The 22,498-nt window shown below is 44.6% G+C and overlaps 6 protein-coding genes across 11 annotated transcripts; 3 read left to right on the top strand and 3 right to left on the bottom strand.

Moving 5' to 3' along the window:
* Nucleotides 1–287: 287 nt before the first annotated feature.
* LOC128727143 (uncharacterized) lies at nucleotides 288–875 on the top strand. The gene has a single exon (XM_053821016.1). The coding sequence runs from the start codon at nucleotides 397–399 to the stop codon at nucleotides 739–741; it is 345 nt and encodes a 114-aa protein (XP_053676991.1). The 5' UTR covers nucleotides 288–396; the 3' UTR covers nucleotides 742–875.
* LOC128727142 (uncharacterized) lies at nucleotides 750–9,271 on the bottom strand. 3 transcript variants are annotated; one of them, XM_053821014.1, is made up of 6 exons: nucleotides 8,452–9,271; nucleotides 5,334–5,700; nucleotides 5,151–5,266; nucleotides 4,561–5,079; nucleotides 3,046–3,205; nucleotides 750–1,022 (listed from the first exon to the last, which is right to left on the bottom strand). In XM_053821014.1, exons 1-6 carry the CDS (start codon nucleotides 8,644–8,646, stop codon nucleotides 967–969), a joined length of 1,413 nt encoding a protein of 470 aa, XP_053676989.1. In that variant the 5' UTR covers nucleotides 8,647–9,271; the 3' UTR covers nucleotides 750–966. The 3 variants fall into 3 exon arrangements, with proteins under 3 accessions (XP_053676989.1, XP_053676988.1, XP_053676987.1); XM_053821013.1 differs by lacking the exon at nucleotides 750–1,022 and having other exon boundaries at nucleotides 2,181–3,205; XM_053821012.1 differs by lacking the exons at nucleotides 750–1,022; nucleotides 3,046–3,205 and adding an exon at nucleotides 3,849–4,189.
* A 1,028-nt stretch (nucleotides 9,272–10,299) lies between these two features.
* LOC128723422 (caspase-like) lies at nucleotides 10,300–12,009 on the bottom strand. 2 transcript variants are annotated; one of them, XM_053817158.1, is made up of 3 exons: nucleotides 11,831–12,009; nucleotides 11,340–11,670; nucleotides 10,300–11,274 (listed from the first exon to the last, which is right to left on the bottom strand). In XM_053817158.1, the coding sequence occupies exons 2-3, from the start codon at nucleotides 11,662–11,664 to the stop codon at nucleotides 10,751–10,753; spliced, it is 849 nt and encodes a 282-aa protein (XP_053673133.1). In that variant the 5' UTR covers nucleotides 11,665–11,670; nucleotides 11,831–12,009; the 3' UTR covers nucleotides 10,300–10,750. The 2 variants fall into 2 exon arrangements, with proteins under 2 accessions (XP_053673133.1, XP_053673134.1); XM_053817159.1 differs by having other exon boundaries at nucleotides 11,840–12,009.
* A 596-nt stretch (nucleotides 12,010–12,605) lies between these two features.
* On the bottom strand, nucleotides 12,606–13,907 carry LOC128727162 (uncharacterized). Its single transcript, XM_053821040.1, has 3 exons — nucleotides 13,067–13,907; nucleotides 12,759–12,994; nucleotides 12,606–12,680 (listed from the first exon to the last, which is right to left on the bottom strand). The coding sequence occupies exons 1-3, from the start codon at nucleotides 13,905–13,907 to the stop codon at nucleotides 12,606–12,608; spliced, it is 1,152 nt and encodes a 383-aa protein (XP_053677015.1).
* A 716-nt stretch (nucleotides 13,908–14,623) lies between these two features.
* On the top strand, nucleotides 14,624–18,721 carry LOC128726123 (voltage-dependent anion-selective channel-like). 3 transcript variants are annotated; one of them, XM_053819913.1, is made up of 5 exons: nucleotides 15,125–15,257; nucleotides 16,831–17,150; nucleotides 17,292–17,519; nucleotides 17,586–17,794; nucleotides 17,887–18,721. In XM_053819913.1, the coding sequence occupies exons 2-5, from the start codon at nucleotides 16,831–16,833 to the stop codon at nucleotides 17,976–17,978; spliced, it is 849 nt and encodes a 282-aa protein (XP_053675888.1). In that variant the 5' UTR covers nucleotides 15,125–15,257; the 3' UTR covers nucleotides 17,979–18,721. The 3 variants fall into 3 exon arrangements, with proteins under 3 accessions (XP_053675887.1, XP_053675888.1, XP_053675886.1); XM_053819912.1 differs by lacking the exon at nucleotides 15,125–15,257 and adding an exon at nucleotides 14,624–14,753 and having other exon boundaries at nucleotides 16,831–17,519; XM_053819911.1 differs by having other exon boundaries at nucleotides 16,831–17,519.
* Nucleotides 18,722–19,078: 357 nt separating this feature from the next.
* LOC128725322 (COP9 signalosome complex subunit 4) lies at nucleotides 19,079–20,564 on the top strand. Its single transcript, XM_053819054.1, has 4 exons — nucleotides 19,079–19,241; nucleotides 19,319–19,574; nucleotides 19,650–20,326; nucleotides 20,387–20,564. The coding sequence occupies exons 1-4, from the start codon at nucleotides 19,079–19,081 to the stop codon at nucleotides 20,518–20,520; spliced, it is 1,230 nt and encodes a 409-aa protein (XP_053675029.1). The 3' UTR covers nucleotides 20,521–20,564.
* Nucleotides 20,565–22,498: the final 1,934 nt, after the last annotated feature.

Below are 22,498 nucleotides of genomic sequence, written 5' to 3'. Positions count from 1 at the left end.
CTACGATCAATTACGTGTCAACGTAAACGTGCACAATATATAGATTTGGAAACATTTTCATTTCTTTGTTAAATATTGAATTGTGCTAGTAAGATCCTATCCATTAAATCAGTTAAAAGGTGTATACTGAAATATTATAGTTGTTTCTTTATTTTAGCATCATTTGCTTCATTGCAGTAACCCGTGGCATATCGCACATAAGCTTGATCGATTGTTAAATGTGCTATCGGAATAAGCAGTTGGAGCTACATGATCCATTAATCTTCAATTGGAAAACGTTAGAAAAAGCAATTAAAAACACCACCTTCCCGAATCCTGTGTATTTCCATCGAAGTGAAAGCTTCTGCAAGTAAAAAAAAGTTTGAGAAGTTCTAGCAATCCTTCGTGGCACTTAGAATGTTTCGAAAACCTAAACAAACCATCGCTCCACTTCCCAAACCACCTACCGAAGCGCAAATGCTCGAAGATCTGCAACTATTTCATGAGACGAGGCCTCCGATGAAGCACGCGGTAGATGAAACTATCCCAACCCTGTCGGAGGAATCGAGCATGGATGATTGGTGGAAGACATTCGAAATATCACTGCAGCATCACGAACAATTCCAGAGCCTGATGAGCAATGTAGATTTGCTGAAAAAAACACTCCAACAGACGCAAGACGAACTTCAGGCGGCTTGTGAGGAGATACAGAGCCAAATAGATCAGGATCTGGAAAAGCTACGAGCGACTATGAAGGATTAGTTGATATACGGGATTAATATTAAAAAAAATTCAATATCAGATGAGGGCTTGTGATATTTCCCAGACGTTGTAAATATTATCAACACATAGGTCGCTTTGGGTTATTGGTAAAGGAATAAAACTTCAGTTTATTATAATTTGTAATATAATCCAGTATCGATTTATTGCTTCGCTTATCAACAATCAATCGAGCCGACGGAGCATGTCGCAGGTTTTCCCACTTATCTAGTTGTTGGGGTAAACGTGTCCGCAGATCGAAGAGAGCCACTTCCACGGGTAGCCTGTGGTGGGATTGGAATTGTGTTTTTTTTTTCTTTTATTTGCGTTCATAACTTGCCAAGCCTTTTCCGCCGCCTATGCACTACCCAGTTTCCATGCTAAAGCCACCCAAATCCATTAGTGACCCCGCGTTGTCGTGCCAGAAACACACATACACACACACACACCCTCATACACGCAAACATGGAACATAGAGAGAGTGAGAGACAGAGTGATACATTGTGGCCATCGTAGAGTGTTGGGTTTCAATTGTGCACCCGCGTGCCTATTGCAAGACCCCGTGGAGGCTGCATGCATTCTCAGTAGCTGTACTGATAATGTGGATCAGATATTAATGCACAACAACTGCATGGGTAGCCTATGAAGAAGTGAACGATAATAAAACGATAAGTTGGCGTTCGGTTACGATCGCGTATATATGTAGTGTATCGTTAGCAATTCCAATGGGTTTTCATCCTCAGCAAAATCGTTAGTCATGACAAGCATTGCACTTCGAAAACGTTGACCCGTACGGTGTACGCACGAACTTTCGTTCTGTGATTAAATTTAATTTTCAACAGTCGATACACTGAGACGAAACGAAACGAAGAAATGATCTTTTCCGGTGCAATGGTGATGCCAGTAGGATTAGAAGCATACCGTGCTCTTGAGGATGCAAAGCACGGCCATATCACGAAAAGAGGGATAATAGTACAATTCATATTACGTACAAAAAACGAAACACGATACGTTAGGCTTACAGCTCCCACAGGTCGTCCTAGTAATGGGGGTAAGAATTGACAGGAGAAAGCGTGCGCAATCCTACGAAATGGAACAAAAAACGATTTTCCGATGTATCAGCACCCGTACGGGAGTGTTCAAGTGTCGAAGAGTTAGTGTTTGGGTTACGGAACATTCCACAGTCTAGCGTATTGGGTTAGTGACTTACCATGCCGAAACTTTAGTACATCTCAGCAGCCGATTAGCCTAAATAATCAACAGGTACCGAAATATGTGAGAGAGCGAAAGGAAAGAACCCAAAGAAACTACCCAACTTTAATTTAGAAATATGGTAAAATTAGTATGTTAGTTGTTAAACACCCATTGAATTGATTGCGATTGGCGATAGCAATACAGGGATGCATTTCGGATAGGTTTCATTTACACACTGACTTATTCAAGCGACATAGCCACAATTTAAAATCCTTACTGCTAAAACACCATCGCTTGCAGCTTACCGGAACGTTACGTTACGCTGCGCGATGCTGCTTCCTTGGAATGAGTTTATTTTAAAACAAACACACACACACACATTTTCTGGTGGTGCCTCATGTGGTGAAGTTAAAATTTGAGATTACACTCTGGAGGAGGTACAATCAACAAACAAAACAAAAAAATGGGCCTACTTCCTACTCTTGGTCCCTTTTTCCGGTTCTCCCGGTTCGGCTATGAGTAATGCAAATCGGCTCGAAAGCTACACAAACTAAACTGGATTGGCTACTATTGAAGGAGCGCTTCCACGTGGACGGATTTGGAGACTTACGTGTACTAGATAACAGATGCAACGAGAGGGAATGTAATCGAGCGCTAGATAACTAAAATTAAAACCGGATGTAAACTAAGTAACGCAGCGGGGGTTTAGCTAAAACCAAGATACGATCGTCGGTTTGTTTGATCCTCGGAGGGTACGCGGTTGCCTAGCCGTAGCCTTCTAGCTCTAGAACAAGCAGCGTGGAACGTGGACTTTTGGTTAGTAAAGGGGACGAGGGAAAGTCTATTAAACCCTCGTGTAGGTGATCGGTATGTACCCAACATGCAACAGCGATTTAAAATTCACTCCCCATTATTGTCACCCGTGTTAGCTCTTGCAAGACAACCCTGCTAGGCACTACCAAGTAGGAAAGTAGAGAGAGAGAGAGAGAGTGAGGAGGGCATAGCAGATAGGGGAAAAACACCCTCCCCCACAGGCCGGAAGTTACCCCAAGAGTTAGCCGTACCGTTCCGAAGCCGTTAGCCAATAGAAGAGATTAAAAATGCGTAACTTGCCTCGCGGTTTGCACTTCAAGTGGTACTCTACGTACTGGCAGGGGCACTGGTACTGGCGGCAGTGGCGGGCGGGTTCATGCTGCGTAACGTCGAGAAGGCCGCGCATCGCCTCGTTACCCCAGCGGGACGCGTACCGCAGCAGCAGCAGCATTCCTCGTTCCTGCAACGGGAGTTGGGTTGGGGGAAGACAACATGATTTGCGAGGTGGCAGGGCAAACCTTGGAAGGGTGCCAGCGAAGGTGGCGATTTCTCGTTTTTCTTTTTGCCCTGACATTTCCCGGAAGTGCTCGCGAGCGGTTCTAGTGGCAAAACTATCGAGCGGGCGGTTTGTGAAGGGTTAGTACTTTGCAGGGGTGTGTGTTTTGTTTTAAAAAGCCAGTACAGTAGACGACATAATTAGCATTACCGGGAAGAAAGGAGCGATCGAGAGATGCAACAGCTGCGGCAGGCGTGCTAATGCTCCGAGGACATTCGAATTGGGGAGGAAAGATAGGAAAAAACAACTATTCCAACTAAAAAACCGTACTTATTCTAAGCAACCCTTCACCGACTATACTAAGTGAGCCTTGTTCTCCACTTGTTCTTTAAAGGCACACGAAATAACAGATACGTTAAAATGTCCTTTCCCGTCACGCTTCCAGTTCCACGCTACTATCCAGACAAAGGCACTGATCGAGAGGACGTACACGTCATACAGTCCGGGTTGAGATTGCAATTTTGTACTCGCTGCACAACGTAACTACAGCGTCCTTGCTTAAGCTAGCTTTTGGCCGATGTTCCGTGACGAGACGTTGCGGCTTCTAATCATCCTATCCCTTGCTCTAACTAACCAGCCCGCTTTCCAGGCAGCGGCATTCCGATGAGGCACATTTGGTAGTGGCATCTGAGAAGGCATCACGCATCAGAAGTGGAACCCAACGCGGGCCAAGTGCACCCGAACCGTGGCGCAGCACACGCGCGGATCCTCCTTCGGTTTCTTCTGCAACAGGACCTCCTCCGCGTACTGGCAGGGACAGTAGGCCGTCGGTAGGTGGCGCGGTGCCGACACGATGGCGTTCTCCTCGATCGTCCAGTCCAACCGCCGGCGCAGGTAGTCCTTACCCCAGCGCTGCAGGTACCGCAGAAAGATGCCCTCCGCTCGGTCCTACACGTGAGCATTCGTCAGGATAGGCGCGACAAAAGTGACCGCGAACGGTTAAAGCCACGCAAAAAGGTGTACGGAAGCGGAAAAGAACGAAAGATACAAACGCACACACAAAAATTCGTGAGGAACGCAATATACGGGTGTTGAACTCTACGCTACGAATCAACTGCAAATACGTGACATTAGACGGGTGGCCGGTTCCACCCTTTAGCTACTCGCGTGACTCCCAAACTCGGTCCGGCATGATCCGGGGTTTCAGGGGTTCACGACTCAGACCGGCAAAAAGGACACCTCCACTTAATGCTACCACCAGCACACGCACAAACACACACACGCAGAAAGTCACACAGCCCTACGGGAGGGTCACCTACCTGCTTCCGGGACAACCGGGTCGTGTTCGCGCCCTGGATAACGATGTCATTCGTCGCGACATCAAGCCGGGTTTCCCAGCCGGGTTCGATCGTGTTCCCGTTCTGCTCGCTGCGCTCAATAAACTCGTTCAGATAGCTAATGCACTGCGACGGCTCGAAGTACATGAAGCACAGGTTCACCTTGTGGCACGAGATGTGCCCACGATCATCCAACGCCAGCAGAATCTTGTGCCGGATCAGCTGCTTGTTAACGCGCGCCATACACCGTTCGAGCCCTCGAGCCAGCTTCAGCTTTACCCACATGCACAGAAAGATGGCGGCCGCGTTCAGGAACAACCAGGCGACACCGAGCGAAAGCAACGTGATACCGTAAAACCCGGAGAACAGCAACCCAACAAGCACGATGAACGCGAACAGGATCCACACGATCAGGACACGCTTGTAGCAGATGTTGTACAGCGTGAAGCGATAATCGTTGACCAACGTATCCATTGCGTGTACGTACTCCTCCACCGTCAGCTGTGGAAGATACCGGAAGTGTCGTCAGTCACGTGGGGGAACTAATCGCACCCCAGCAAACCCATCATTACCGTCAAACCCTGTGCCATGAGCTCCTCGGGGACGAGTTCCGGCCGGAAGACGGCTGGTGTGATCCACGGCCAGCGAGTATTCGTCGGTAGAAGCGTCACGATAACATCTCCATTGGCTAAAATGACAAAGCAGAGGCTATAGAACCAGACATCTTGGACACAGCGTGCCCCACAGATCCTTACCGAAACCTTCACGGACTCGTCCCGTTGACAGCTCGATCGTACGCATCGATTGGATCGGTTGAACGACGTTTACGGACTGTTTCGGGCCAATGTCTATTACGGCCGGTTGTGACGTTTTGCTAAGTCCGGCCGGCATGGTGGCCATTGTGGTGGGTTTTCCGGTGGCCGGTGGTTGTGAGGTTTGTTGGACTGCAGGTTGCTTTGGTGTGCTCGGTGTTCGTGAGTCGAGATTCACGTGAACCATCTCGGTCGGTAGTACGGCCGGAGGTGCCGTGTCGGGTGTGGTTGCGGACGGTGGCCTGCTACTTCCGGTCGGTTGGTGTGATTGCTTTCCGTACGGTGGCGGTGGTAACGATGGTGATGGTGACTGTAATCAAAAACGACATACACGTGTAGTTGCAGGTGAGTAAATAGGATAGATCGAAGCTTGAATTGTTTAATTTTATCGTAAAAAATCCCAAATCCTGTAACTAAACCTCTACCCTAAAAGCTTCTTTTTTTTAAACGAAAAAAACGCTTATTTTGATCATGCAAGAATACATCTAAAGATGATCATTTAAAGGGTTGATTACTAACCGTCACTTAGAAACTGCACGGTTGTGTATGAATGCTCACATCTTTCCAGCACTTAGTATGATTTGCATTCCACCCAACACCCCAGGGTGTGTCATTGTCAGGGTGGGATAAGTTACAACCCCACTTTACACCTCACCGCTCCACCCAACCACCCCACACCCCAAGGGACCAGCGAGCAAATGCAAAAAATCTCGAACGTGCAACTCAGCAAAACAACTCGACGATTGATTAATATGCTTCTTATTAGGTTGAGGCAAAACAAAAAAAAAGGGAAACAATTTACGTCCCCGGCTCGCTAAAGTGTGTGTGTGTGTGTGCCGCAACATCATCGCAACAATGGGTATTATTGTGCACCAACAGAGCGCATTGTTTCGCCCCGAAGAAGCGCCACAGACCGTCGGCATTCCAACGGCGAGTGGTTCCCTTTTTTTGCTCCCTCTGTCGCCACAAACGATCGTGATTCAATTACACGCGCTTAGATACGGATGCACCGACCGGTGGCGATAAGGGCGGGCTCATTATCGGCAATTTCGTTATCCAGAAGCCCGCCTTTCCACCGCTGGGAAAGTCAACACGCTGTCCTTGGTGGTAGTTATCGGCTTGCAATTCCACACAGGGCCATGACCCGCACACGATGCGCCAAGCGATTCATCCCTCTAATGGACCCATTACGGCTAATTGCTTTCTCATTTCGTCGGCCCAAAATCGTCTCTCATAATTAAGGCGCCGTCCTGTGTGGCGGGAGAAAAACCTTCATCAACCCGGCAAACTCGGTGGGTGGGTGCGTTATTTTTAAAAAACCCTCCAACGAACGCGAAAACACAAAATCACTCGATATCACGAAGCCCATGGGACGGACCAAGGGCCAACCAGGTGAATGGGACGGGAGCTTTCGCCTCCCACCACCGGTTTTTGCCGCTATTAGATCACCATTGCGAAATGTGACATCATTTCTTAGTGGTGTATGCTTAAAGGTTTTTTTTTTCATTCGTGTGTCCACACGGATAGAAATTCAATACGCATATGCCTTCGTTGCAAGCTCTCATACGTGGTGTCCAACCGTTTGGTGAAGGAAACCAGCTCCACTGGCACACATGAAACCTGATGCTACACGGCCAACCCACCCGCGTGCGTGCGTGTGTGTCTTACCGCAAATGTTCGATCAAGGCTTTGGAAAAACGCACCTCGGTGCTAACCGAACGCACACGCATTTTCCGCGCACCGGCGCCTTGTCACTGTCGTTTTTCATTGCGTTCGTCCCACGGGCACGGGCAGTCAATGAAGCGTTGCGGCCTACAGGCGCCCAACTGAGCCGTAGACCCTTCGACACGTGACCACGTGAGGGTGGGGGGACGAGAGGTGGTGTGGCTTTAATTGTAGCAAACAACAATCCCCCTTCCCGCGCGCTCGCACGAGGAAAACACTAAGACCGGTACGGTTTGAGACTTGCAAACACCTGCCCTCTGTTCGGGTGGTGCAGCGGCGAAAGACGTGACCTACTAAATGGCCACCACTGTGTGTCACAACCCAGGGACCGGGAGCGACGGGGAGCGGCAGTTTAAAGCCCACTCCGGATGGAAAAGGGCCAAGGGGTGCTTTGCGACAGTGCCGATGCCGTGGAATGCTGTCTCTAGCGACAACGGCGATGGCACAACAAAACCGGATATCATTGTGTTGTGCTGGCAACGCACACACACACACAGCCGTGAGGGTGGAAAACCTGAATGCACGGGGAACACGTGTTTTACAGTACGCCATCGTTTCGCCTTGCATGCCCCTTTTGGCGTTTGCATGAGGATTAAAAAATGTTTCTCCACGCAAGTTTCCCGTGTGCCACGTGTGCTCGGTGGGTGGTGATTAATTTTCGAATTTAAATGGATACATTTTTCACACTTCCACCCGAGCCCCATCATAGTAATGCACTTATGTTACCAAAATGGCGGAACGAAATGGGGTGAGTGCGAAAATTCGTACCACACTGTACCGCGCGTTGACTCTCGGCGGGAGTAGCACAACCAAAAAAAAAACGCCGGTGACAATGGCGACACGCAGCGGGCGGAACCACCCCTTTTCCCATTCAACCCACTCCACCCCTCATCATCAACACAACAAGTGATACTTTGGCAGCCAAACCCGCCGATCTTGCCCGCGCTCATCCGGTCGAAGAATAGGTGATGAATTTGTTTAATCAATTGTGCCAGTCGAAGGTGGCGTGGCGAACTCACCCTCCTTAGCAGGCGGTGAAAAGCTCACCAGACGGGTTCGTCGCTTGTTGCCGATTGGGGGATGATTGGTTGTGTGTTTTTTTTTCACTCTCTCTCCCTCTCTCTCTTTTTCTTCGTTATTCTCCTCCCATTCCACTTTCCGTCCGATGCCGACGGGGCGAGCTTTTCATGTTTAACGCTTCGTTTTTTATGTATTTTGTTTTCCCCAACCATTCTTGGAGCATCGCCCAAAAATCGGTCCTCCATCTTCTTTTTTTTTCTCCACTCTCTCACTCTCTCTCTCTCTTTGGGTGTCCCGTTAGAAGGCTCGTACGTACCTTAGCCGGTTCGGGGGCGCCATCCTCCTCAAACTTCACCCAATTGGTCGTCTTTTTGGGGGGCTCCGGTGCGTTGGCCGGTGTGGTGCTTGCAGTGGCCACGATGGGAACCGTCGCCGACCCGTTTGTGGCCGCCGGTGACGCACTGCGGTGGGTTGGCTCACCAACACCACCGTTGCTGGGCTGCAGCTCCATTGTCCAGGGGTGTTAGCGGGTCTGTTCTCGTTCCTTTCGTTCGCACTCGCGTGCCACGGCAGCCACGCAGCAGGAAAACGCACTACACACGGAATGCGCGAATGTGACGCGATGCGGCACGAAGGGGGGTCGTAAGCATCGACCGCGGTGGGGTGGGGGAGGAGGAGGGCAAGGCAAACACGCACTCCCCGTGTACGGTGGAAAAGGGTGGAAAACACTCGTGCGCGTGGACGCGTAACGCCAAAATCCCTTGGCAATGGGAGTTGCGTCTCGGTTACGGTTGAGGCAGGAACGTAAAAATACCCCCAACAAACACACACACACGGGGGGGTTGGGTCGCGTTTTGAACAGAGCCACGAGGGATGCAAATCAGTGGCGCTCGATGGCCATTCCCTTTACACACGTTCGAGATTCGGGTTCGATGATCACGCGGGCACACGTCGTTGAAGCAGCACGCACACTCGCTAGCACAGACACGGGATCATCTCGCACACTTGAAAGATCGCGCCCCACCAAAAAAAATCACCCCTAAACGATCACGACGGAAAGGGTGCGCGCGCGCGTTTCCCACCCGCGGGGATAACGGGGTGCCGCGCGATGAATGCTAATTAGATTCCGAGCTGTGTACGTGGAGCCCCGAGATGACCGGTATGGGAAGCTAAGGGTGGGTTTTTCCGAGCTGCACCTGAGCCACCGAGAACGGCCGTCGTCGATGTGCGCGCTTACCTGTCGCTGGCGTAAATGTTCGCTCGCGTTATGGCGTTTGCCTGGCGTGGCTCGAAATCCCGTGGCCGAACGAAGCCACCCCGGAGCACGAAGGCCGCTTCGGATCGTCGAGCATGCGCCACTATGGGAGCGTTCCGGAGCATAAGCCCTGCGGTCAATATTTTTGTAATGTTCCGCTACATTAATAAAGCATACATTTTAAATCCCCACGAAACAACCAGCCAGGCGGCTCCATTGATAAGACTTGTTTGAAAGAACCAAAAAAAATCCACGCTCGAATAACAGTCCAATATTTTATGTAACACGTTATTTTTGACCTACAGCACTCGCAACAATGCTTCACATATCATCAATTATATGAAAATAGAGCACCCTGAACAGCCAAAGGAAGCAGAGGAGTTCTCATATCCAACGTTTCCGTCATCCAATGGTGAAATCATGAGGCTTTCTTTGGTACTTTTGACCACCACCGTACCATAGTGGGTGGGTGCGAGAATCCGCGGTCGTTTCCATCACCTGAACCACGGCGGATGAGTCAGAAGCAGAGAGAAGGCGTAAGACAAATAAAGGGAAAGATAATGCATAGTTTTCTTCTTTGAAAAGGGTGGAATCAAAACATTCCAACGATAGGGGTATTTATCTTTTTGGTCTTCTTCTGCTATTTGAACTGACTTGTGCTTGCATTCAGCTGCACAATTTCATTTCACGAGGAAAACTTTTAAAACTGAAGCCATATTTAGCTACTTTAGGTGTTAGGCAGCATCTCTATTTCAAAGAGGAGACTATTTTTTCCCTTGTACTATTTACCATTCATCAAATGGCGCTAAAAGAAGTCTTCGGATCGTAGCCCATCAACGGAGTAACTAATATACCTTAAATAAGAAGACAAAAACTCATAACGTATTTGGTTTTCCTAATCCAAGCAGGTTTTCAATTTTATTGAAAAAAAATGTTTTCATTACTTCACTAGTGTAAATACTGTAACAACATAAATAAAATAATTATTTCCATTTGGAATTGCGGGCAATAGATGCCATTCTTTGAGATTAATTTTGAGTTTTTTTTCGCAAACTTTCTTGGTCAATATCAGTAATGTTTGCGAATGCTCAACAAAGCAAATTATTGTTATACCGAAAGATACTTTGTATTAGTTTCCGTCACACGAACTAAAATAATATAAACGACTCCGCCATAATGCGAACGTCTGGACAAAAAAAGGAACAGAATAAAAAAATATGCACTTTAAGAACATACCGAGAGGTAATGAATGGATTATAAATTAAAGGTAAAATAGGTTTGGACATACGTTGTAAGTAAGATGCTCAAAAAATGCTTAAAATAATCGTCTCAGTTCTTGGAACGTGTTTAAATCAGTTTGTTACACCACGTTGAACAACAGCAAGCGGGTCAACATGGACACTACACAAGGTGTTTGCTTGCGCATGTTGTATTCCGGCAGATTGGACACCGACTCATGCTCGTAGGCAACTTTCTGGGTGACGAACGTGAGCAACGTAACAAGATCGTATTTGAAGCCATTCTCCTGCATCTCTTTACATAACTCGTTGATGAACCAGGAACCTTGGGTGGTATTCCGGAACGCCATAAAGCCTGGTATGGTAGCGTATGCGAAGAGAAAATCGGCATGCGTTGGGATGCTGTACCGACCAACGCCATCCTTCTGCACCTTCACGCCGTTGTCCAGCTTGTTGCCTCGGCATGCTTGTACAAAAAATATCTTTGGGCGCCCTGCTAAGGATGGGCATTTTTCCGCTGTGAAGTAGCTCCAAATAGTCGACAGTTCATATGGGCAGTCATAGGCGTATACGTAATCGCCTTCCTCACCATGCGTTAGCACAGCTATTAGAATGCAGTCATTTTCTTCGTGGTCCATCGTGGATACTGCCAAAAAGTATAGAATATAAGAGTCAATAAATGGTAACATGCGAGTAAGCTTACGGTTGTACCTTTCTGTATAACAGTCTTAATTTCTTCATACTTGAAATCCTGATAAATCTTTACATCGAATCTAAACATGTCCAATGTTTCCTTCAGTCGTTTGCAGTCGATAGCACTGCCTTCACGACTCGGGATATTATCGATGTCGTACTTATTGTGTGAAAAAATCAGGGCCATACCTCGCCGCTTGTGGTTCATGTTGTAGTACGCAGCATACCGGTTGATGATGTACGCTGGTCGGATAGTCCGATTGGCAGTTGAAGAGAGATCTTGATCCCTCGATCCATGCGCCATTTGTCTTGAATCACTGGTGAATTGTTTTTTAGAGAACATTGTGGTCTGGAAATTGAATAAAGAATTGTGACATTCGGAATATTAACATCAGCTGATTCATCTCGTTTCTGATCTTAGGTAAAGAACAAAGGAATCCGACAAGAGCTCCGTAGGAGCGCTTGCGCAAAAAATACTGCATCTTCACTAAATCATAATAAATGCTTACCGTACATACCGAGCAAACTAATGCAATTAATCCCAAGATAAATTATAACATTTAGAAACACAATCCGTCTGTCACAAAATCGGCCCGCAACTCATTCGATATGCTGCTGTGTGAGTCAAACAGACTTGTCTCATCTATTCGCTGGTTGCACTTTCAAAATCGTTGCAATTGAGTCAGAATTTTCAAATCATTTACTTTGACTTAGGAATAGACAAACTTAACCGATGTTATCTTTGTACTTGATCTTTGTAATATTCTTCGGTGGACACTAAGAAAACATGACGAATCATGAAATATTTGTGCTGCAACAAAAAAAAATTCAAACTTTGTCATCACCCACGATACCGAATAGCTCGTTAGCATTTCGTACTTACCACTGTTAGGCGATGATTGGAGATTTAACGTTAGCTAGTAATAACATTTACAACACATTACGGGATGGAACCTCTAATTCGTTAAGGAAATTTACGATTAACCATGCACGAAACGAACGAACAAAATCTCAATCTTTTTGCGCACATACCGAAATATTACACCATCTGACATAACGTACGTCAATAGATTTTCAAAATTGAAACATCGTCAATTTGTAACCGGTACATAAATATTTTCAAATTGGTATTAAATGCTTGTGTAGCAGAGAAATACATTTGTTTTTGCTCGTAATAACGTAATGAATAGGATAGGGAACGAATTGTAGTCGAAACTCAAAGTTTGAGTAAAAAATCAGCAACTTAATGTTAATGAAACGTGGGTAGCTATAGATTGACGTGAATTACTTCATTTCCCAGTAAAAATCAATTAAAATCTGCGCGATAAAAGACACTCTCGTTGCTCCGGCTAGCATATACTGCATCAATGAAAATAAGACCCATAGAATTGTAACAACCAGTGTCATCAGATTTTTATCTAACAGATCAAATCTTACCTGTAGAACAAGATTGTACGAAATGCGGCATACCCCGAACATGTGAAAGAAAAAAACCTTGTATTCTAGCAAAAGCAGCAATTGCACAATCCACACTTTCACACATGTTGCAGTCTTATTTAAATCGAAAGTGTACAAAAGCTGAGACATCGTTTTCACTTCAGAGTACAGACCCTCACACGTGGACGTAAAACTTAAAAACACAAAATGATAAGGAACCACATTCAAACAAAACCCTGTAATAGAGAAATTATGCAGGTACTTCAATGTCCATTGCCAAATATAAATTTTCATTAGGTGATACCTACACTCAAATGAGGTTTCCATAATGGCCCGGTACACGGTCCAATAAATGTCGTTCCATAAAACTATGCTATATTTCAAGCACACAATGAAAAGACCCCAAGCAAACTGATCTTGAATCTGTTTGAATGCTTTCATGCACAATAGATAACACGTGGACAAGCGGTGTAATTGTTTCTTTTGCAGCTTCTCGTTGCATGTTTCTGAATAAGCATCGCTTACATTAACATTCACAGCTATTTTACTGATGTCATTCATAATCAGCTTTAAGTATGTCGTTAAAATTCGTACGTATAAAGCAATGTGTAGCATTCTAAAAATATCTACAATGCTTAGGATTGCAAAAATTAAAATAAACTCTATCAGAGCTCTATCCCTGAATTTGTATTCGATCGTTAATATCACACCAACCGCACACATGCCAGTTATCAGAGTGTAAAACGTAATGCTGTATGCTCTTCGCGATTTTAGAAATTGCTTTCTCACTTCACAATCGTTAAAATCAAAGTAATTTTCAATTGAATTGAAAGTGTTCCATACCTGCACGTCCTCTCTACTAGCAGCCAATGATTCCCAAGTAACAACGAAACTTGTCGCAAAGGTAGCTCCTATGCATAGCCAATTAATCATACGATTGATACAGCTACGGTTCGGTATGAAATCGTTTTCGAACCTTTTTCCATACATTCCAAGCCAAATGCACGTGATCATTATCAAAATAGATTTAACTACAAATAGCTTGTGTCGATACGGGTTTATTTTGAAAGGCTTAATTTTGTTTTCTGAATCAATTTGATGCTGGCAATAGAAATCAAAAAAGCTTCTGAAATAAAGCTCTGCTTCCATCTTGACTAATATGTTCGGTTTTGCGTTCGCGTTCGCAGATGTTAAGTTCAGAACTAATCAACTTAGTACTACTATGTATAGCAAAACACATGTGGCTCAGCGAAGCAGTTTTATTTATTCATAAAGAGACAGAATAATTCAATGCGTCTCACTAATCATGCTGACTTCAAACCCCAGCCGGGACAACTTCTTGCATTTTTTGCATTATGTGGAATGCATTGATTAACTAATTGTTTTTAAAAGTAGTTTGAAGTAAAAGCATGTGTACAAAACCGTTATTTCAATTGTAGAACAATATAGAACAGGATTTTTCAGAACTTTAAACTCTATAAAATTATCGTTTAAACGTATTTCTTACATTTTATCAAGGTTATTTATTACTAATTATTTACTGAAAATATTAATTTTAAAAATTTCAAATTATTGCTCTTTCTAATCAACATATAATATCATAATCACAGTTGTTTTCCGTTAGCGAATCATCAATATTAATTATGTTTGCAACCTGTGAGTTTTGCTTTTTGAACCGCCGTCGTATTAACATAAAAGAAAAGAAAAATGGTTCTAAAATAAGCTTAAAAGAGTTAGAAAGTAGAAAAAGATGTATAGTTCACCCACGATTGTCAATTACGTTGTCGATTCGCTGTCATCTCCCATTGTTGGGCCAACCTTCTCGAGGAGCTCACGCTCTTGGCTTTTTCTTTTTCTCACTTGGAAAAATTTTGTCCCTCGCAAGTCGTGTGCGTGCCCATTTCTCCGTGCATTTCGCTAATTTAGTGAAGGAAAAAGAGATTTATCTCGTGTTCCTCGTGTTTTAACGTTAACTAAAACTCTCAGTGCTAAATAGTAAGTAACTGCATCGATCGTAGTGGTAAAACTTTGTTTCGATTTTAACGTCGTAAATGAGCTGATTTTCGGGGGTTCAATGAAAGTGATGCACAGCCATGCTCATCTTCCTGTCTGTAGCCGAAAATGATTAGCCTCACCCACATTGCTTCCGTTTATGTTGGTGCTGCGCCAGCCATGAATAATTGCGTTCGTTGGCCTAAGAATAATTGCAAAAGGCTTCAAGAGAAAAAGCGATACGCTGAGGGATGCTGATGCCGGCATTTAGTGCAGTTTGGCATTACATAATCAATCGATAAATTTCGTAAGAAACTATTGTCTTTGGTAGTACAGATTCTCCAGTTTTCGTGCTCCATACATCGTATAGTAATCGATGAACAGGTGTATTTTGAAAGTTTTAATGTATATCAACTATCGCCTTGTACAATGCTTATTCTAATATATCCTTGGGAATACTATAGGAAAAAAGGTCTGAAAAATCAATATGGCTGATTTCATACGAAGGTAAGGCTTGCAACGATGGAAGCGCCAGAATACCGCCGAACTGACTATTGCACTAGTTATATAGATCATCTCATTCTTCATTGGACCGACAGAAGTGTTAAATTGAGGACATTTTTGATGCTGGAAAAATAAAGCCGATCGCATGGCGAAGGGCGAAATGTGATCCAGCACCGACGTATCCCGTGACATTTCTATTCACGTGGATCGGCCCCAAAAGTATCCCTCAAAACGATCCAGCTTACCTCAAAAAACAAGGCCCATCCCCTTTTCGATGGCGCGTGGCCGGCGAAAAATTGGACTTATGTAAGCATGTAGAGCGAAATTGGCCAGCGGGAAGCAGAACGTCATGGTGCGCGCAAATAGATTGCCCTCGCCCTCTATACACCTCCCCCGGAGATCGGGATTCTTACTATCACGCGGGCTGACGACGCGTATGATAGTCGCCGTGACGGCTAATTAATTTATCACACAATTCGTATGCCTTAGGGATGCGTTTCCCTGTGGTAAGATGATGAGCATGATAAGACATTTTCATCGTACCGATAAAAAAAAATGCCGGTTTTTGGTAGCATAGCATGACGAACTTCGATGCGTATGGGGCTCGCCGTGGGGCGCACTACAGTCCGCGTATGCGTTAGAAAGAGCACACCACTGGCAACGAACCAGCTTACCTGACTTGGTGATAGGGGCCCCAGACCACGCGCTTTAAGCTCCCTGCGTTGTTACGTCACCAAGTCATTGGGCCGAGTTGTTGTCATCGCCATCTCCCGGCGTGCGAGGGGGAGATCGGCAATGATCTTCCTCGTGATATACGATGGTGTGATGATGATAACACAAATATTAGATGACTATCTAGAGCAAAGACGGCAAACAGCATCCACGGCAAGGATCCGCACCCGTTCGCTCATGTGGACTGTGGATTGTATAACGTGTTTTGCCATATACGCAAATGATATAACAGGGCGATGGCTATTTTTTGTCGCTCTTTTAGAGAATAACAAAAAGAGTTCGTTGTACTGGGAACTAATATTAATATCAGCAACATGCCCAGCCCGTGCTATGATGGGGGGCGGGTTAAACGGAGGAAGGAAGGCTCGGTCTCGATTGAATGTCAATAACAACGTCGTCACTGTGAGATCTCTAATCAGTTACCGGCATCTTGGGTGAGTTGCAGGGCAGCTGCTGTCGCTTTGTATCGATGCAGCCCTAATGCAAGAGATCGCGGAGAGAAAGAGAGAAGCATTACAATTTCTAAATATAATTCTAAGCCAAGCCACGCCGCGTACTAAAACAGCATGCGCAAACCAATACCAACGTCTCTGCAGATTGCAACGAAATGGTATTGACTTCTCTTTGCTTCTCGCGCCGAAGAGAGAGAGACAGAAAAAATGGCTTCAAAATCTCGTGCACGTGGCGAGTGCAATGGCATCGGTATCATCATTAGCCACAGACGCATTATTTTCGTCCCAAAGCGAGTCGCGTGTGTTGTCTTTGTTTAAGGGACGGAGTCGGATTTGCTCGCAAAGGCACTAAAGAAATATTTATCCGTTTGTCTTTTCGTTTCCACACCTAGATGGCCCCACCAGCGTACTCCGATCTTGGCAAGCAGGCCCGCGATGTCTTCAACAAAGGCTACCACTTCGGTCTGTGGAAGCTGGACGTCAAGACCAAGACCAACTCGGGCGTGGAGTTCAGCACGAGCGGTCACTCCAACCAGGACACCGGCAAGGTGTTCGGTTCGCTCGAGACCAAGTACAAAGTGAAGGAATATGGGCTGAACTTCTCGGAGAAGTGGAACACAGACAACACGCTCACGTCGGAGGTGTCAGTCGAGAACCAGCTGGTCAAGGGTCTGAAGGTCTCGTTCGACGGCATGTTTGTACCACATACCGGGTATGTGTCGCGGCGACGTCCAGCCCAGTTCGGCTACGCCGTATCGTACAAATACCGGCGAAGATCGCCGGCAGCCGAACATGAAGCTGCCACCAGTGGACTGGACAGTAGTACTAACAATATTCTCACTTTGTCCTACAGAAGCAAGACTGGTCGCTTCAAGACTACCTACTCGCACGACCGTGTGCGTGTTGATGCCGACTTCAATGTCGATCTGAGTGGCCCGCTGGTCAACGCTTCCGGTGTTGCCAACTACCAGGGTTGGCTAGCCGGTTACCAGGTTGCATTTGACTCGCAGAAGTCGAAAGTCACCGCTAACAACTTTGCGCTCGGCTACTCGGCTGGTGACTTTGTTCTGCACACCAACGTGTAAGTTGATAGCGTTGAAGAAAGAACCAGAGCACGATAATACTGACATTTCATTTCCATCCACAGCAATGACGGCCGTGAATTCGGTGGTCTGATCTATCAGCGATGCAACGATCGCTTGGAGACCGCTGTTCAGCTGTCGTGGGCATCGGGCTCGAATGCCACTAAGTTTGGCATGGGCGCCAAGTACGACTTGGACAAGGATGCTTGCGTTCGCGCTAAGGTCAACAACCAAAGCCAGATCGGTCTCGGTTACCAGCAGAAGCTGCGTGACGGTAAGAAAATCAATTACTTTTACCTCCATCTAGTATAGGAAGTCTTAGCCCGACATGTTACTATAACGAACGTTTCTTATTGTCCTGCTTAGGTATTACTCTAACATTGTCCACGCTTGTTGATGGCAAGAACTTCAACGCTGGCGGCCACAAGATCGGTGTCGCTTTGGAACTGGAGGCTTAAGCGTTCCGTGGCCGTGTTTGTGTTCTTGCGCCCCTTCTCCCATCCCGTTTCAAGCAAAGCTGGGTCGGGAGCAGCACGGAGGATGGGCCTCCTAATGGGTGTAGTTGAAAAGTGTTTTAAGAAATATTAAACGATCGAGGGAATCCTTACCACATATATCTAACTAATGCTAAAGTTTAAATAAATTGAGAACCGCGAAATCAAACACCCGGCACCGGTAAAATGGTAACGGAAAGCACACGAATAAGAGACCATAGCACCAGCAGAGTAGCATTGGCAGCATGAGCAGCAACACCAGCAGCAGAATCAAGAGTAAACTAGAGAAGGAATAAGCCAACCTTCTCTAGAAATAGGCGCTGGGTTATGTATTAATTGCGGCATGTGTTTGCTATTGTTGTACATTAGCAGTGCGCTTTTGACCACATCGTATGTATGAAAAGCCTGCAAATCCAAAAAGACACCGGTTCGAACAGTAATAATCTTAATTGGTTTAATTTCATTCGATTGAAAGAACGATCTGGTTGATCCTATTGCTTGTTATAAACACGATCAAATTAATTCAAATTGCAACGATGCTAGCTGAACGGATCTACTTGAGATGAAATACTAAGAATGCATCGTGTCACCCACTAAAACTGCCAGAGTAGATATTCCAGACCATATAAAGTTAATAAACGGATTGCTGTACGAAATTAAAATTAAATAAAAGCACAACATCCCTATCATGCAAAAGTTGCCATTAATGCTCCTTTCAACAATCCGATATCGTTTCAGATGCCTTACTGTGTATCACTATTATCCGATGCACTATTATGCTTTACTGTGTATATTATCCGATTAGAACACTAAATAGGGACATTTAAATAAAATAATAATATGAAAAGTTGGAAGATGATGTTACCGGAAATTTTTGAATTTGAATTTTCCCTACACATGGGATTGCAACTGCAGTTGCATCGTGCTCGTTGCATAGTAGCATGCGTTCCCGAAGGGGGAATTTTGACAGTTGCGCTGCTTATTGTGAAGTAAACAAACATAAAAGGCAGTTCTCTTGCACGGCACGCAACGAAATTGTGTAGCGCATATTGACGACCGCAATAATGGCCATACCGGTGAACAACCTAAGGACCCAACTTGTGGCCCTGACCAATTCGTCCGGCATTCACAAGGAACAGGCAGACAAGTATCGCTCGCTGCTGGACCAGATCCTACTTAACACCGGCAACGATCTGATCGATACACTGAAACTTTTCATCGAAGCTAGTAAGATACGCAATCGGTTTACTCTTAAATCCGTTTTGGTCAATGATATGTTACCTGTTGTGTCCCTTGATCTACAGTTCTGAACGAACATGTCAGCCTGGTAATCTCGCGTCAGCTGCTATCGGATGTAAGTAACCACCTTACCAAGCTGCCCGATGAAATATCCAAATCCGTGGCGCACTTCACACTGGACAAGGTACAGCCGAGGGTGATCTCGTTCGAGGAGCAAGTTGCCAGTATTCGGCAACATTTGGCACAGATCTATGAGCGCAATCAAAACTGGAAGGAAGCCGCCAATGTGCTCGGTGGTATCCCGCTAGAAACTGGTCAAAAGTAAAAAATCGAGCAAAACTTCGAAAGCACGGCATGCTATGAAGTCTCATATTACGTTTTGTTGAACTTCCACAGACCCTATTCACTGGACTACAAGCTGGAAACGTACCTTAAAATAGCTCGACTGTATCTGGAAGACGAGGACCCGGTGCAGGCGGAAGCGTTTATTAATCGTGCCTCGATCCTGCAGGCCGACACCAAGGATGAGAAGTTGCAAATCCTGTACAAGGTATGTTATGCTCGCGTACTCGATTACCGCCGCAAGTTCATCGAGGCGGCACAACGCTATAACGAACTGTCGTACCGCACCATTGTCGACGAGGGTGAACGGATGACGGCGCTGAAGAAGGCGCTCATCTGCACCGTGCTCGCGTCGGCTGGCCAGCAGCGGTCGCGAATGTTGGCTACACTATTTAAGGACGAGCGTTGCCAGCACCTGCCGGCCTATTCCATCTTGGAAAAAATGTACCTCGATCGCATCATTCGGCGTTCGGAATTGCAGGAGTTTGAAGCGCTGTTGCAGCTACACCAGAAGGCGAGTACGCTGGACGGTTCATCTATCCTGGATCGAGCCGTTTTCGAACACAATCTGCTATCGGCCAGCAAGTTATACAATAACATCACATTCGAAGAGTTGGGCGCGCTGCTTGAGATTCCACCGCCGAAAGCCGAGCGCATCGCTAGCCAAATGATCACTGAAGGTCGAATGAACGGATATATCGATCAGATCGATGGCGTGGTGCACTTTGAAAGTGAGGACCAACAAAATTGCTTAAAACGACCTATAATATACGTATGTATTTTTTTTCTAGCTCGAGAAGTGCTTCCACAGTGGGATAAACAGATTCAGGGCCTATGCTACCAGGTAAATGGTTTGATCGAGAAGATTGGTGCGGCGGAACCAGAATGGATGGCTAAAATAATGGAGGAGGAAATGTGCACATGAATGAGGCAGTGCCAGATCTAATACTATCAGCAAAAATGATGTATGTAAACTTGAGAAGAGTGAAAACTTCAATTTGTGATTAATAAATGTGAAATTGGAAAATTACGTTCAGATAATAAATTCATTTTTATTTCTTACAAAGCTAAAAAAATGAAACATTGAAATAGATTGACTTTACATTTTTTATTTAATTTCGATCGGTTCAACCGTCTTAGGATTATGTGACAAAATAAATAACATTTTTGGCTTCTAGAGAAACCGTGAATTTATAACAAAAATCCTTAGAAAACTATCAACTAGATGAAATAATTCGCAAAACGATTGTTAGCAGTCTTTCAATCAGCGTTCGGTTTAAGGAGATATCAGGGACAATGGTTGTTAATGAAACTTCCTGAAATGAGGGGAAAAAATAATTAACACTCAAGGCTAATTTTTTGGGTTGTTGATTGATTGACGATAAATAGCATAAAGATTATTTGTATGACTTACTTACAATAGGTAGTTGCCCTTTATGATACTAACGGAATTACAAATATATAGACAACTTTAGATATTAAAAAAGTAAAAAATACTTACCGAATAATCACTTAGATGTTCTAATAGGTTGTTCTTCCAATGTTAAAACGATTAGAGCATGATGAACCCACATTCAATGCCACGAGGAATTTCAAGTATACAATAACCCGAATTTATTTTATATAACAATGTAAGATTCTTTATTTCACCTATATAACGTCCCCACCGATGGGAGAGAACCGCTATCTTTGATAAAGAGTGTAAAATGATGTATTGTTAGTATTGGAACACATATCGAAATTAATCTTCAACTGCATGATACGATCTGAAAGCGCTTATCAACGTTTCTGCATGTTTCATAGCAGTTTTAATTTAGTTTTCTATTCGTACCACATCTATACATAAAGGCACTTTCGCGCATTACGCTTGCTTTCAAATAATGAAACGGCTTCATAGACATCAAACGTACACGAGTTAACATACGACGGCAGAAAGAATTAGGGTCAGTAACTAATCGGCAAGATAAAATGAAAATATGCTTGAACAAGAATATTTCTTCGGAAACTAAATATGAATTGCAAGCTACTTTCCTGTAACTTTATCACGTTCAGCTTTCAGTAAAGCTGGCAAATCTATTGTTATATTTATGAATATTAAGTTGGCGAAACATTTGTACCCTTTTATGAGACAGCATTTCTCATTGCTCGTGTCGAGTGTAATGTATGTGAAGGATTTTCGTCGGGCCTATCATTTCTTTTCAATGCATCTTGTTAAACTTAATAGGCTCTTCTGCTTCTACTGGTAAATAGGCTCTCGGTAATCAGGTTAAGATAGGCGGTCTTCAGGATCTTCTAACTGTTAAATCTGAGTCTTAAACCATAAAAGACTTTTAGCCTTAAAATTGCATCTAAGTTGAGAGTAGTGAAATCTGCACAGCATTTGAACACATGTACCCACAGGAACATTTTTAAATCAATTTTATTTTAGCGATTTTTCCTACTCGTCGCCTATTCGGTGTGATGTGTGTGATACTATTGAGCAGGTTGGTTTTATCGTTTACGTGTGAAATACTGGTGCGTTTCAGTAACCCGTCTTGGTAAGTACATGAGTATGATTCTATTGCTTATTATTTTAGTTTTTTTTTTCTGGTTAATATAATACAGAAATACTTATTAACTGGTAAGGAAACCTATTGATACGTAAGTAGCCGCGCGTCGCATCTAGGATGTAAATAAGTAAATCCGTTTACGCCAATATATTAAGTAAATGCGAAACATGCAACATTAAGTAATATCCCAACTTGTTTATCGTTTCATTAAGTAATTCGTAGTATAGAATGTATGGTTTCATAAAACAAACTGCCAAAAAAGACCAAAATCAAATCAAGCAAATCTTATAATCAAAAGAGAATCTGATAGTTAATTTTTATATCGAACAATAAGAAGATCGATAGTAAAACATG

The sequence above is a fragment of the Anopheles nili genome, chromosome 3 (assembly GCF_943737925.1).
Source record: "Anopheles nili chromosome 3, idAnoNiliSN_F5_01, whole genome shotgun sequence".
Classification (NCBI taxonomy): Eukaryota; Metazoa; Arthropoda; class Insecta; order Diptera; family Culicidae; genus Anopheles; species Anopheles nili.
This window is presented reverse-complemented; position numbering and strand designations above follow the sequence as displayed.

Coding starts and splice junctions, on each gene's coding strand:
- LOC128727143 (XM_053821016.1), top strand. CDS start 397: ATGTTTCGAAAACCTAAACAAACCATCGCTCCACTTCCCAAACCACCT.
- LOC128726123 (XM_053819912.1), top strand. CDS start 16,831: ATGGCCCCACCAGCGTACTCCGATCTTGGCAAGCAGGCCCGCGATGTC. Junction 17,520..17,585: donor TTTGTTCTGCACACCAACGT/GTAAGTTGATAG, acceptor TTCCATCCACAG/CAATGACGGCCGTGAATTCG. Junction 17,795..17,886: donor CCAGCAGAAGCTGCGTGACG/GTAAGAAAATCA, acceptor TGTCCTGCTTAG/GTATTACTCTAACATTGTCC.
- LOC128727142 (XM_053821012.1), bottom strand. CDS start 8,646: ATGGAGCTGCAGCCCAGCAACGGTGGTGTTGGTGAGCCAACCCACCGC. Junction 5,701..8,451: donor GCGCCCCCGAACCGGCTAAG/GTACGTACGAGC, acceptor TTTTGATTACAG/TCACCATCACCATCGTTACC. Junction 4,190..4,560: donor CCCGGTTGTCCCGGAAGCAG/GTAGGTGACCCT, acceptor GCTCACGTGTAG/GACCGAGCGGAGGGCATCTT.
- LOC128725322 (XM_053819054.1), top strand. CDS start 19,079: ATGGCCATACCGGTGAACAACCTAAGGACCCAACTTGTGGCCCTGACC. Junction 19,242..19,318: donor GAAACTTTTCATCGAAGCTA/GTAAGATACGCA, acceptor CTTGATCTACAG/TTCTGAACGAACATGTCAGC. Junction 19,575..19,649: donor CCGCTAGAAACTGGTCAAAA/GTAAAAAATCGA, acceptor GAACTTCCACAG/ACCCTATTCACTGGACTACA.
- LOC128723422 (XM_053817158.1), bottom strand. CDS start 11,664: ATGTTCTCTAAAAAACAATTCACCAGTGATTCAAGACAAATGGCGCAT. Junction 11,275..11,339: donor TAAGACTGTTATACAGAAAG/GTACAACCGTAA, acceptor ACTTTTTGGCAG/TATCCACGATGGACCACGAA.
- LOC128727162 (XM_053821040.1), bottom strand. CDS start 13,907: ATGGAAGCAGAGCTTTATTTCAGAAGCTTTTTTGATTTCTATTGCCAG. Junction 12,995..13,066: donor TATGGAAACCTCATTTGAGT/GTAGGTATCACC, acceptor TCTCTATTACAG/GGTTTTGTTTGAATGTGGTT. Junction 12,681..12,758: donor CGTACAATCTTGTTCTACAG/GTAAGATTTGAT, acceptor TCATTGATGCAG/TATATGCTAGCCGGAGCAAC.